This window comes from Cetorhinus maximus, chromosome 13 (assembly GCF_964194155.1).
Source record: "Cetorhinus maximus chromosome 13, sCetMax3.hap1.1, whole genome shotgun sequence".
Lineage (NCBI taxonomy): Eukaryota > Metazoa > Chordata > Chondrichthyes > Lamniformes > Cetorhinidae > Cetorhinus > Cetorhinus maximus.
In genome coordinates, this window is record NC_135891.1 from 118,326,737 (window position 1) to 118,340,504 (window position 13,768).

The following is a 13,768-nucleotide window of genomic DNA, read 5'->3' on the forward strand; positions in this document are numbered from 1 at the left end:
TGAATGGCTGAGCAGACGCAACGGGCCGAATGGTCTCCTTCTCCTATTTCTTCTGTTCTTATATCACTTTAAAGTGACCCCATGTTTTGCGAGAGGGATATCATGTTTAACTCATTTATTGGAGTTATTTGAGGCAGTAACCTGTGCTGTGGATAAGGGGATGTGCTGTACTTGGATTTCAAGAAGGCATTTGATAAAGTTTATTGCGGAAAATAAAAGCTCATGGTGTAGGGGGTAACCTATTGGCATGAATAGAAGATTGGCTGGCTAACAGGTGGCAGAAAGTAGGTATAAATGGATCATTTTCTGGTTGGCAACGTGTAACGAGTGGAGTGCCACAGGCATCAGTGCTGGGGCCTCAACTTTTTACAATTTAAATAAATTACTTGGATGAGAGGTATGGTTGCTAAATTTGCTGATGATACAAAGATAGGTAGGAAAATAAGCTGTGAAGAGGACATATGGAGGCTATAAAGGGATATAGGTAGGATAAATGAGTGTGCAAAGATCTGGCAAATGGAGCTTAATGTGGGAAAATGTGAAATTATCCATTTTGGCAGGAAGAATAAAAAAGAAGCATAATATTTAATGGTGAGAGGTTGCAGAGTTCTGAGATTCAAAGGGATCTGGGTGTCCTAGTGCATGAATCACAAAAGGTTAGTACGCAGGTACAGCAAGTAATTTGGAAAGCTAATAGAGTGTTATCATTTATTGCTGGGGGAATTGAATACAAAAGTAGGGAGGTTATGTACAGGGCTTTGGTGAGACCACACCTGGGGTACTGTGATCAGTATTGGTTTCCTTATTTAAGGAAGATGTGAATGCGTTGGAAGCAGTTCAGAGAAGATTTACCAGACTAATACCTGGAATGGGCGGGTTATTTTATGAGGAAAGGTTGGACAGACTGGGCTTGTATCCACTGGAGTTTAGAAGAGTAAGAGGCTACTTGACTGAAACATATAAGATTCTGGGGCATTTTGACAAAGTGGATGTGGAAAGGATGTTTCCTCTTTTGGGAGAATCTAGAACTAGGGGTCGCTGTTTAAAAAGAAGGGGTCGCCCATTTAAGACAGAAATGAGGGGAAATTTTTTTCTCTCAGAGGGTTGTGAGTCTTTGGAACTCTCTTCTTCAAAGGCTGGTGGAAGCAGAGACTTTGAATATTTTTAAGGCAGAACTAGATAGATTCTTGATTAACAAGGGGACATAGGGTTATCGAGGATGGGTGGGAATGTGGAGTTGAGACTGCAACCAAATCAGCCATGATCTTATTGATTGGCGGAGCAGGCTCGAGGGGCCGAATGGCCGACCCCTCCTAATTCGCATGCTTGTATGTACGTATTAGTTAAGACTAGGATTGGGTTCAGCTGTGATGCCAAACACATCGTCTTTAAAGATATTTTTTAGCCGGAACATCACCTGACTGGAGCCAATTAGCCTAATCAGCATTTCATCTTGAATTGGCAAAGTGTTCCTTTCCCACAACGTGCTGTTTATAACATTTATATCTGTTGTTTGGATGCTTCCATGTTTTGACCTTCCTGCCCAGTTACAGGTTGTATCTTTCCACAGGATGATGTGTATGAAGACTCCCCATTGGTTCTCTATAGTAGCTAGAGCAGTAACCATGGACCTCAACTGAGCCAACATGAGCCGCCTATTTGGGGGAAGGGGTTGGGGGAAGGGGTTGGGGGAAGGATCTCAGGTGTTTGTTTCTGTACTGCAGTGTGTGGCTGCAGACATCCTGTTATATAATGTTATATAACCTCGATTAAAGGAATGGAAATCATCTTGTGCGGTTAATAGCAATGAAAATGGAGCCAGGTTGTAAAAGCAGGGCTACCAAAACTCTATCACCCAAGGCAAATTGTACCCCTACATGTTTGATCTAGGTTTAATGTTAACTAGGTTAATACCAGAATTAAGAGGTTATACCTATCAGAAAAGACCAGGGTTCTTTCCTCTATTAAAGAGAAAGCTGAGGATGACCTGATAGAGGTCTTAAATATTATGAAAGGGCTTGATAGGGTAGGTGCAGAGAAGATGTTCCCACTTGTGAGAAAGACCAGGACTAGGGGCCATAAATATAAGGCCAGAAACAGGCCACTGGGCCCAACTTGTCCATGCTGGTGTTTATGCTCCACGTTTGCCTCCTCCAACCCTTCTTCATCTCACCCCATCAGAATATCCTTCTATTCCTCACTTCTGCATGTTTGACTAGCTTTCCTTTAACTGCAAGTTGCGGGAGCGAGTTCCACATTTTTACCACTCTCTGAGTAAAGAAGTTTCTCCTAAATTCCTGACTGGATTTATTTATGGACCAGTTGGGCTGAATGGCTTGTTTCTGTGCTGTATTTTCTTGTAAACCCTATGTTCCTGTGTTTTTCTCCCTTTTTTATAACTCTTTCCTTTACCTTTGCCTTGTCTCAGTTTTCTGGTGCTTTATCACATCTTTTCCTCTCTCCTCATCCATTTCACATCCACAAATTTTTATTTGTTTTTTTCTCTATCCAGCTCTAAGCTGCTCAGCTGCACTTTCCCATTCTGCTCACGGGCTTGTAAAGTACAAACTAAGGTGTAATGTAACCAAAATGTCCTGATCTACCTCAAGTTCAGTCTTGATGAGGCTGTGGGCCGTGGAGTTTGTGCATGTGTGTTTGTGTGCGAGAGAGAGAGAGAGAATGTGCAAGTGTGAGAGGAAGAGAATATGTGTGTGTGTCTATGAGTGTGCGTGAGAGCGAGGGAGTGTGTGTGTGCATGAGAGAGAGTGTGTGTGCGTGAGAGGTAGAGTGTGTGCACGTGAGAGGTAGAGTGTTTGCACATGAGAGAGAGTGTGTGTGCGTGAGAGGTAGAGTGTGTGCATATGACAGAGAGAGAGAGTGTGTGCACATGAGAGAGAGTGTGTGAGCGTTGCGGAGAGAGTGTGTGTGGGGGGAGACAGTGTGTGTGCGTGTGAGAGAGAGTATGTGTGTGTGCCAGAGTGTGTGAAAAAGTGTGCAAGCACGTGAGAGAGTGTGTGCATGTGTGAGAGTGAGTGTGTGTTTGTGTATGTGTGTGTGTATGAGAGAGAGTGTGTGCATGTGCGAGAGTGTGTGTTTGTGTATATGCGTGTGTGTGTGTGTGTATGAGAGAGAGAGTGTGCATGTGTGAGAGTGTGTGTGTTTGTGTATGTGTGTGTGTATGAGAGAGAGTGTGTGCATGTGTGAGAGTGAGTGTGTGTTTGTGTATGTGTGTGTGTGTGTGTGTGTGTATGAGAGAGAGAGTGTGCATGTGTGAGAGTGAGTGTGTGTTTGTGTATGTGTGTGTATGAGAGAGTGTGTGCATGTGTGAGAGTGAGTGTGTGTTTGTGTATGTGTGTGTGTATGAGACAGAGTGTGTGCATGTGCGAGAGTGAGTGTGTGTTTGTGTATGTGTGTATATGTATGAGAGAGAGTGTATGCATGTGTGAGAGTGAGTGTGTGTTTGTGTATGTGTGTGTGTATGAGAGAGAGTGTGTGCATGTGTGAGAGGGAGAATTTGTGTGTGTGTGTGAGCATGTATGTGTGTGTGTGAGAGGGAGAGAGTGTGTGTGTGAGTGTGTGTGTGATAGAGTGGGTGGAATTGTCCCAGTTTTGCAGTAAATGTGGTAGCGGGCGTGAGAAAAGATGTTTTACCTGCCAACCACAATGGCGGGTTTTCATGCTGTATCGTCCCCTTCCTGGAGCGCCCCATCTCATTAATAATGCATTCACGGAAACACGCTGGATCACTGGCGGAAGGGGAGGGTTCAGATTTGCCCGCCACGCTGTGACACTCCCTCACGGATGCCATTTTTAAAGTGCACCAGAGCGCGGCCCACTTCATGTCTCCAGACCAGGACTGCTCCAGGTGACACATGGTCCCGAAAGCAAAGAAGACGGCAGACTTCAAATTTAGTGTCGCCTCTCTGTGGTGCCCGCTGGACGCAGTGGAAGGCTACCGCAGTGTGCTGTACCCTGGCTCTCGCCACAGGATGTCCACCAATCCGGCCTTGGGGGCAGTGGCAGCAGTGGTCAGCACCACCGGAGCACAGGGGAGGTCAGCACCCAGTGCAGGAAGAGGATGAATGATCTCATCCATTCCGTCAGGGTAAGTCATCCACCTCATCACTCTCAACTCACACACTCACAAACCCATCACACATCCGCAGCGATCTCACACCTCAAGGGACACCACCACTAACTCTCACACACACCCTCACATCTCCATTAGGCTCATATCCTCTGGAGCTCATGTCCTCATCCTGTTCATGGATCCGCTCACCACACAAACATTCCACACAGTGCTATGTGTCCTGCTCACACTCTCTCCATCTGTTTCCATGCAGGAGAAGTTGGCTCACAACAGCAGGGAGAGGTCCCAGACCGGGACCCACATTAGGCCCCTCCCTCACTTTGAAGAGCATGCCATCACACTGACTGGTGAGGACGTGGACCATCCCTGCAGCAACGGTGAGGTCGACGGGTAACAACCACGTGAGGATCCTGCACTACATCATCCCTCTACCAATGCAACTGTGAATGCTCTCTCTCTTCTGCTTTTGACTCTGCTGCCATGCACTAATTCTCTTTACTTTGGTTTACAGGGAGCTCTGCCAAGCAATCGACACCCTCAGCATCCAGCCCCTCAGCTCCATCTAGTCCTCACCTCCAGCCAAGAGGACACCTCCTCCATTGAAGAGCTGGAAATAAGCAGCCTGGAAGACCTGTCACAGCCCTTACCCACACCCTCCACCAGCGCAGAGACACACACCTCGGTTGCACCCAGATCTAGAGCAGGTTTGGATTCACAGTCTGGTGGTCACCATACAGACATGTGTCCGCAGCAGGAGGAGGCAGGTTCAGCCAAGCTCCCTGGCACTTGGAGGGCTGCTGGGGAAGAGGTATCTGTGAGATCTGAGTCAGATGACGAGCCTCTGGATTCGGCCTTCCAAGTCATCGTGGAGAGTCAGCAGAAGGTGGGGGAACATCACACAGAGCTTGGGAAGCCCTCAACAGAGTGACTCGTGAGTCGGAGAAGTGCATCCACCTGCTCTCTGATGAAGTGGTGCCCGTATGTGCGCACATGGAGGTCTCCATGGGAAGGATGGCGGACGCCATGGAGACCCTGGTCCAGCAGAACGCGGAGGTGTGCGCAGACCTGCACTCCATCGTGGGAGCCATGGGTGAGTTCCTGCAGGGGCAACACAAGAGGGAAACAAGTACCTCAACATCCCTTCAGGTGCTCCTCCCCTCAAGGAGTCAGGCCTGGGCCCTCAGGCACCCAAAGGGAGGAGGAGTGGCAGCTGAACACTCCGGCGTCCTCCACTCAGGAATCTCAGAGGCTGTCCTCTCCCTCCGAGTCCACTTTGCCTGTGACCCCTCACTCAACCTCATCCTCTGTCACCACAGAGGGAGCAGCTGGCCCACAGGAGGACAGCCAAAGCAAGCCGGGACCCTCAAGGCCTCGGCTCTCCAGAGGACCCACGCTGAAGGCATCAGAGACAACAGGGCCAACCATTGCACAGACTGTCTCCATCCCCCCTGCAGATGTCAGGGCAGCACCTAGAAGAAGTGGTGGGCCAGAAAAGCTAAGAATTTCTGATCACAAGTGGTTGCACGGGTGAACACATTTTGTCATTTTATGATCTAAAACTATATTCACTTTCACTGAATAATGTGTACTGGGGTCTTTCAGCTTCATTTACAGGCTTCGCATGTCCTCCCCTGCACACAGCCGGACCACGAGTGATTCTGGAGGGAGAAGTGTGTGTGTGGCAGGGCCTTTCAGAGTCTCGTGCGAGCAGTCTCCCACACACACAGAGCCTTCCTCTATCACACTCATCTCACTGTCCCGAGCATTTTCAATGTTGCCTGCTGGGGTTCTCTCTCAGTTGTCCATCTGAGCTGAATCTCCGCCCACCCACTGATCACATTCCCATGAAGCACCTGTACCCGTCCAACACGAGGCTCCGCTCACTCTCAATTTGAGAAAAACGGTAGCCGTCACGTTTCTGCTCAGCTCCCCATCCTTTCCCCTCCCCGAGTCACCCATATCCTTTTCCCCATCACTGTTGACCATCCCCCGGCATCACATTCCATCTCCGCACTGTCACCTACCAGCCTGAACCCTTGTCTTTCCAGGAAGTCCAGGTGAACCTGCACTTTCCCTACCTTCCTGAGAATCCCACCCCCATCCACATTGACCTCCCCGATCTCCTCCTTCCCGCCCCCCGGGTTGGTTCTGCTTCCAAGTCCCCACCAACCACCCTTACCATCCTGTCTACTGCTAACGATGTACCCTCACCCTCCCACCCTACCAGCTCCCTCTGCCCCCCTCTCATACTCACCATTCCCTCATACCACACCCACCTTCAGTTCACTCCCCAGGAGGCAGTCATTGACTCCACATACCCCTCCCTTGCACATTCATCATCCCTTACCCCCTCCTCCAACCTTACTCCCTCCATCCCCCGGACACCTTCCCCCCCCATCTCCAAACTCCCTCCCTTATACCTTCCTCCCATCTTACACCACCTCCCCACTTGCTACATTCTCCATTACACCCTCCTCCCGCCATACACCCTCCTCCCACCATACTCCCTCCTCCCACCCCCCAACCTCACCCCCACTGACACCTTCATCCAAACCTCATTTCCCCTCCTGGTACACCTTCCTCTCCCCCTCCTCGACAATCATCTGTCGCACCCCATGGCCAAGACCATGATGTTCCAAGGCAGACCCGAAGCATCAACGGAGACCTCCCACCTCCCGTGAGCTGCTTTGTGGTGGAGCCATATCCATGAGAATCCACTCAGCGTGCGATGCCCGTGTTCCTCCAGGGTCTGGTAGCTGTAGGGCCGCAGCATCTTCTCCTCCTCGTGTGTCCGCAATGTGAGTAAGGCCCTAATGTCACACTTGTCCAGACGTGTTCTGGACTGACGTGTTTTCCTGCTGGCATAACAGTAAATCTGGCGTGGTGGTATAACTCCAGTCGGGCCTTACTTTGCATCCCATTAGCAGATGCAAATCGGGTTCACGCCAGCTTTGAGCGGGATCTGTGTTACCCCATGGCGGACACCATCAGATGATCCCACTGCGCTTTCACACCAGTGTGAAACCGATTTCTGCCCCAGCCACTAAATTGCCCCCCCACCTGCCACGATGCCCTTTGCTAACGGGACCGAATGATTCTGTCCAGCGTGTGTGTGAGAGAGGGAGAGTGTGTTTGTGTGTGTGAGAGAGGGAGAGTGTGTTTGTGTGTGTGAGAGGGGGAGAGTGTGTTTGTGTGTGTGAGAGGGGGAGAGTGTGTTTGTGTGTGTGAGATAATGTGTGTGTGTGTGAGAGTTTGTCTGTGTGAGCGTGTGTGTGTGTGTGTGTGTGTGAGTTTTTCTGTGTGTGTTGTATGTGAGAGTTTGTGTGAGAGAGTGTGTGTGTGTGAGAGGGAGAGAGTGTGAGTCTGTGTGGGAGTGTGTGTGTGGGAGTGTGTGAGAGTTTGTGTGAGTGTGTGAGTGTGAGAGGGAGAGTGTGTGAGGGAGAGAGTATGTGTGTGAGTGTGTGTGTGTTAGAGAGAGAGAGAAAGTGTGCACAAGTGCGTGTACATGTGTTGTTTGAAGTCTACAGTAAACAGCTCCATCTGAGTTAAAACCTTGAAGTAGACCTTGATTCTGGGTTGCTGATGAGCTATCAGTTAGTTTACATTACTGCCCAAAGTTAAGATCTCCCCACTTGATTTTGAAGGTGGCCAGTGGTACTTATTTCCACTTTAGGATGTCCTTTAAGCTTACAAAGTTTTTACAGTACAGAAACAGCAGACCATTTGGCCCAACTGGTCCATGCTGGTGCTTATGCTCCACACAAGCCTCCTCCCACCCTCTCTTCATCTCACTCCATCAGCATATCCTTCTATTCTTTTTCCCCTCATTTGTTTAACCAGTTTCCCCATATATATTATCTATATATTCACCACAGCCACTCCCTGTGGTAGTGAGTTCCAATTCTCACCACTCCCTGTGGTAGTGAGTTCCAATTCTCACCACTCCCTGGCTGAAGAGGGTCCTCCCGAATTCCCCGTTGGATTTAAGTGACTATGGCCCCTAGTTCTGGTCTCTCCCCCAACAAATGGAAACATGTCTACATCCACCATATCAAACCCTTCTCTAATTTTAAAGATCTCTCTCAGCTCATCCCTCAGTCTTCTCCAATTCCTGGAGAAAAGAGCCCCATCCTGTCCATTCTTTCAAGATCATCTGAGCTGGTTTCAATCGCTTGCGAGGAATTTTTGAGATTATTTCCTTCCTTACTGTCCCTGAGTTTTTCTCTGAGATTTTTCTACCTCTTCCTGAAACTGATGGTGTGGGGGAGGGGGAGGGAGTGTCTAGTTGTGATGCTCACGCCTTTCTGGTTGTGGGGCAGGCCTGATGGACCAGTCGGCCTTCATTCTTGCCTGTCAACCTTCACATTCTAGAGCTGTGTTATAGGCAGATCCTGCCATTGCATTGGAGTATCACCAGTCATCCACTGGTACAATGGTGCCCCCTATCAGAATAAGCCAATACTGCACCCATTGGAAAACAGATCAGACATTGACAGTGGATCAATTCGATCTATTTAAAGTGTTGCCTTTCAAAAAAATAAATTCCACACTCCTATTCCAGTCCTGACAGATGCATGGCTGATATTAGCATCCTTCCTCTTGTTTTGTCCCACAGCCAAGGGCGAGCCTGAGAACCTAGGCACTGAACACTAGCACCAAGCGGCAATCAGTTAGCTGGAAAGGACCATTTTAGTCTGGAAATGTTGGTGCCAAGATTTGAATTCTGACCCTGTATCTGGGCAAGCTCCCCTTATACACTTCCTGTACTCACATAGAATTTGCGGCACAGAAACAGGACATTCAGCCCCAACAGGCCCTTGCTGGTGTTTCTGCTCTTCACAAGCCACCTCCAACTTACTTTATCTCACCCTGTCAGCATAAACTTCTACCCCTTTTTCCCTCATGTGTTCATTCAGTTTCCCCTTAAATGCATCTATACTATTCACCTCATTCCCTGTGGGAGCGAGTTCCACATTCTCACCACTCTCTGTGTAATGAAGTTTCTCCTGAATTCCCTATTGGATTTATTAACGACTATCTTATATTTATCAGCCCTGGTTTTGGACTCTTGCCACATGTTTCTTGGCTACAAGGATAAGCTTATCGTCTGGTAGCAATCCTCCCATCTCTGGGTCCCAACCTCTTTATAGGACCCCTTGACTTACTGAACCATTCTCCTTTCCTCCAAATGCCCTATCCACACATCCTCCTTACAATTCACTGAGGAGCTGAAACCTTGACTCCTACTCCAACTCATTCCTTCCCAGAAACTGAAAGCTATGGCACTCTTCCCCTCCCTTTGTCTTCACTCCTTCTGCAAGTTTTGAAAACCCAAACTTGGTGTCACCTACATAGCCCTTGTCGCTGTGTTTGCTTCTCTTCATACATGAGTCAAGGGGTATGGGGGAGAGAGCAGGAGTACGGCGTTGAGATGGAGGATCAGCCATGATCATATTGAATGGCTGAGCAGGTTCCAAGGGCTGAATTACCTACTCCCGCTCCTATTTTCCATGTTTCTATGATATCCACGGACACTAACTTGGGCTGCTCAAGGGAAACAGAAAGAAAAGGTCCCGTGTCCGCCTACTGCTCATAGACAGGGGTGAGGGGCAGGACAGCTTTGCATGACTTACTAATGAATGAAGTACTTACACCCATTTCCATTTTGTTCTTTCAGAACAGTTTAAATGAAGAGGCTCCATTTGCACAGTATCCGCCCAAGTAACCCAGAACGCTGGCTAGACTGCATGAGAATGTTCTGGAAAGTGATATGACGCTTGTTTGGCTGTAGATGAAGTTACTCATCAGTTTATCTCTTCTCACTCGCTCATTTTCTTACTGTTCTGCCAATAATTGCATGGTTAACCCTTTAATCACAGAGACATAATGAGCTCTAACCTAGCTGCTGTAGAAAAGCCTGCTCGCTTAAAATAGAATGTGGTTTTTATATTGGAGATGATTACAAAGAGCTTCTAATCTCGGGCATGAAGCCGCTGTAATTGCTTGGGTCTTGGCTGTTAGTAACTATCCAATTTTTCCACATCTTGGTGTTGCAAAAGTAATTTGGTTCTTGAACTTTAACAGGTTAAAGTTTGAGGCAAAATGTTTTCTCTTTGAACAAACAGTGGATGTTTTTTTAAAACGGGATTCCTATCTTTGAGGCGGTACACTTGTTCCAGCAACTGCCCTGACCAGATGTCAATGATCCAGACTTGAATTTGAGCTGAGAGGCCCCCATAAAACCCCCAATTTGCCTGGGTTCCCAGCTCCCCTCGAGCCCTCAGAACTTGCAAAGTACCTCAGGCCCCTGAAGCATTTCTTCGAAAGGCAGTCACCGATGTAAAGTAGGTGAACGCAGCTGTCAACCAGTGCACAGTAAGATCCCACAAACAATGACGAAGTGAATGATGGTGAGACCCCTAGTTGTTCAGTTTGTGACTTAACACTGGCACCTTATCTGCTCAACAGTGACAGTGGGGAATGGGTGGAGAAGGAAAATTTCTGGCTATTGCCCTGCAGCCTTCTGTATCTGAGCCAACAACAACTTCCATTTATATAGAACCTTCAATGTAGTAAAACATCCTAAGGTGCTTCACAGGTGCCAAAAATGAAATTTGCATGGAACTACGTAAAGAGATATTAGGACATGTGACCAAAAGCTGGGCAAAGCAATAGGTTTTAAGGAGTAAAAACAGAAAATTCTGGAAAAACTCAGCAGGTTTGGCAGCATCCATGGAGAGAGAAACAGGGGTAACGTTTCGAGTCCGTGTATGACTCTTCTTCAGAGTCTTTTATTTCAGATTTGCAGCTTCTGCAGTATTTTGCTTTTACCTTAGGTATTAAGGAGCAGCTGAGACAGAGGTAGAAAGTCCAGTTACCAGAGCTTAGGACCCAGGCAGCTGAAGCCACAACTGCTAACGCTGGACCAATAGAACCCCAGGATGCACAAGAGGCCAGAATTGGAGGAGCAGAGAGACCTTGGAGAGCTTCAGGGCTGGAGGAGGTTTAAGAGATAGGGGAGTAGCGAGGAGGGATTTGAAAACAGGGATGAAAATATTAAAACCAAGGCGTTGCCAGGCCAGGAACCAATGTCAATCAGAGAGCACATGGGTAATGGGACTTGGGTGTGAGTTAGGATTTGGGCTGATGAGCTTAGGGTGCAAGGTAGAAAGCTGACCAGGGTGGATTGGTTTAGTTTAGCACAATCAGCAAAATTGCACCCACATTCTATCAAAGGAGCCCTGAGAAAATAAGGGGGCACAAAGGGTCTGTGGTTCAGAAGAGCGGAGTTTAATCTCCAAAACTTGGCCTGATGGATAAGGAAATGCTTATTTTCACTACAGCCTGAGAGAATTCACAGGAGTCAAATGGGCAAGGACAAAATCTGCATTACTGACATTAGGACATAGAAACAGTAGGAGGCCATTCAGCCCTTTTTATCCAGTTCTGCTATTCAATGATATCTTAGCTGAGATCAGTATCTCAACTCCATCCACTTGCCTTGGTTCTGTAACACGGAACACACTTACCCAACAACAATCTACCAATCTTAGTTTTGACATTTTCAATTACCTACCCCCGCCCAGTCTCATCAGCCTTTTGGGGGAGAGAGTTCCAGATTTCCGCTCACCTTTTAGCTAGAAGTGTTGCAAAACATTTTGCTGGTATCTGTGATGCAGTTTCCAATCTTTCTTGAAAACAATCAAGCAAACTTGTTCAGATTGACATTGGGATTGTTACCGGATTCAATGCTCTCCAGTTTGGGGAAGATTGGAGAGCAGCCAAGGTTCATTTTCCTGAGGTGGTGAAAGGCGCTATATCAATGCAAGCTCTCTCTTTCTATACACTCGTGGACACTGTCATGGGGCGCCTGAATGGGTCACATACCTGTGCTCCCTTGCTGTTGTCTCCATGGTGATGATGTGCCTAACTCAAAACTGAATGGGAAAAGCCATTTTCTAATGAATCCCTGCTCTTAGAACATCAGAAACAACAGAAGGAGTAGGACAATGGGCTACTCGAGCCTGCTCTGCCATTCAGCAAGATCATGGTTGATCTGATTGTGGCCTTAACTCCACTTTCCTGCCTGTCCCCCATAACCCTTGACTTCTTTGTCAATCGAAAATCTGTCTAACTCAGCCTTGAATATATTCAATGACCCAGCCTCCACTGTTCCCTGGGGAAGAGAATTCCAAACGCTAATGACCCTCTGAGAGAAGAAATTCCTCCTCATCTCTGTCTTAAATGGGAGATCCCTTATTTTGAATCTGCTCCACTAATTCTAGATCCCCTCAAGAAAAATTGAGGGAATAAAGCCTTCAAAAGTTGCAAATCCTGCACAAGTGTAAAACCTCTAACCAAACTGGTGTATTAGCTGGTTTTAACTGGTTGTGTCCTACTCCAGACCTTTTTTTTGATTTAAGGCACTCCTGATCGCCAATGAGATCTCCAAAATTTCTCCCAATGTCTGCAACCATCATCTTGCCCCAACCCTTTAGCAGCCTTTTTTGGTAATCTTGGGTGTTACACAAACTGTACTTAACAAGGTGTAGTTTTTTGTAGCTGGTCAGGACACATTGGACCTCACTGTTTCATTACCTTACGTCCAAGGGACCTTGCACATGTTCTCCCCTAGGCAGATCACCATCAGTGAGGTGAGGGCTTTGTGACGTGTTGGCTTTAAGGCGCTTTAGGAGCATCCTGAGGTTGTGAAAAGCTCTATCGAAATGGGAGTTTGCATTAATGGAACAGGCAGACAGAACCGCAGCAGAAACAGGTCTCAGAGCCAGTGCAAGGCTGGACTGCAATTGGAAAGAGCTCCTGATTTTAGGAAGACACCAGTGATACTGAAAAAAGTAATTACCTGAATATTCAGACATTGTGATGTTTAATTATTTTATGAGGGGAATTTTATTTTTCTCTGCAGTAGGAGAGCTTGCTTGATTCCATTTGTAAATCTGACAATCCTCAATAAACGTTGTCTTTATTTCGGTGAGAGCTGGTTATTTGGGAAGAGGGAGAGAATCTGTTTTCTGTCACATTTGACTCTAATTTTACACGTGCCAAGTGTTGTCAACCACCTGGAAATTTCTATGTAAACACAATACTGAAACTCTGGATTGTATCATTGCTGCTTTCTCCTGTGTCCCTCCATGTGAGGGGATGAGGCGTTAGTGACTAAAGTTTTCAATCAATTTTCGTTAGCAGGAAGACAGACACCGGGGCAGTGGCCCCTTCCTGTTCCATTGCCACCGTGATGTGCTCAGCTAGCTCTGTCCCATTCCAATCCATCCCCACATCCAACCCTGTCCCAGCTCATTCCCATTCCAACCCTATTCCCACACCTCACCAGCCTATTCTTCTTCCATCCCAACCCCAACACCCAACCCTACCCATCTCGTTCCCACCCCAGCTCCACTTTCACACCCCACCAGCCCAGCCCCAACACCCAACCCATCTCACATCTACTCCAACCCCCACTCCCAACCGCGCAGACCCAACACTTAACCCTACCCTTCTTACTCCCACTCCAACACCCCACCAGCCTTAAATCACCTCAGTCTCGTCCCACCAGAGATAAGACCCCAGTTTTCACACCCAACAGCCTCATCACATACACCAAACCCCAAGCCCAGTCCTCACCCCATCAGCTGCAGCAACATCCAACCTCACTCAAAA

At 47.7% G+C, this 13,768-nt stretch overlaps 1 protein-coding gene across 2 annotated transcripts in view; it reads left to right on the top strand.

Annotated features, from left to right (window-relative positions):
• LOC144689026 (uncharacterized) overlaps positions 1–13,081 on the top strand; it is a 28,358-nt gene extending 15,277 nt beyond the window's left edge. Inside the window, exon 5 of one of the 2 annotated variants that reach the window (XM_078556135.1) lies at positions 9,768–13,081. In XM_078556135.1, coding sequence (XP_078412261.1) covers positions 9,768–9,815 — 48 coding nt within the window. In that variant the 3' untranslated portion in view covers positions 9,816–13,081. Of the gene's footprint in view, positions 1–1,570; positions 1,776–9,767 lie in introns of those variants that run through there. The other variant, XM_078556136.1, reaches the window with a different exon arrangement.
• Positions 13,082–13,768: the final 687 nt, after the last annotated feature.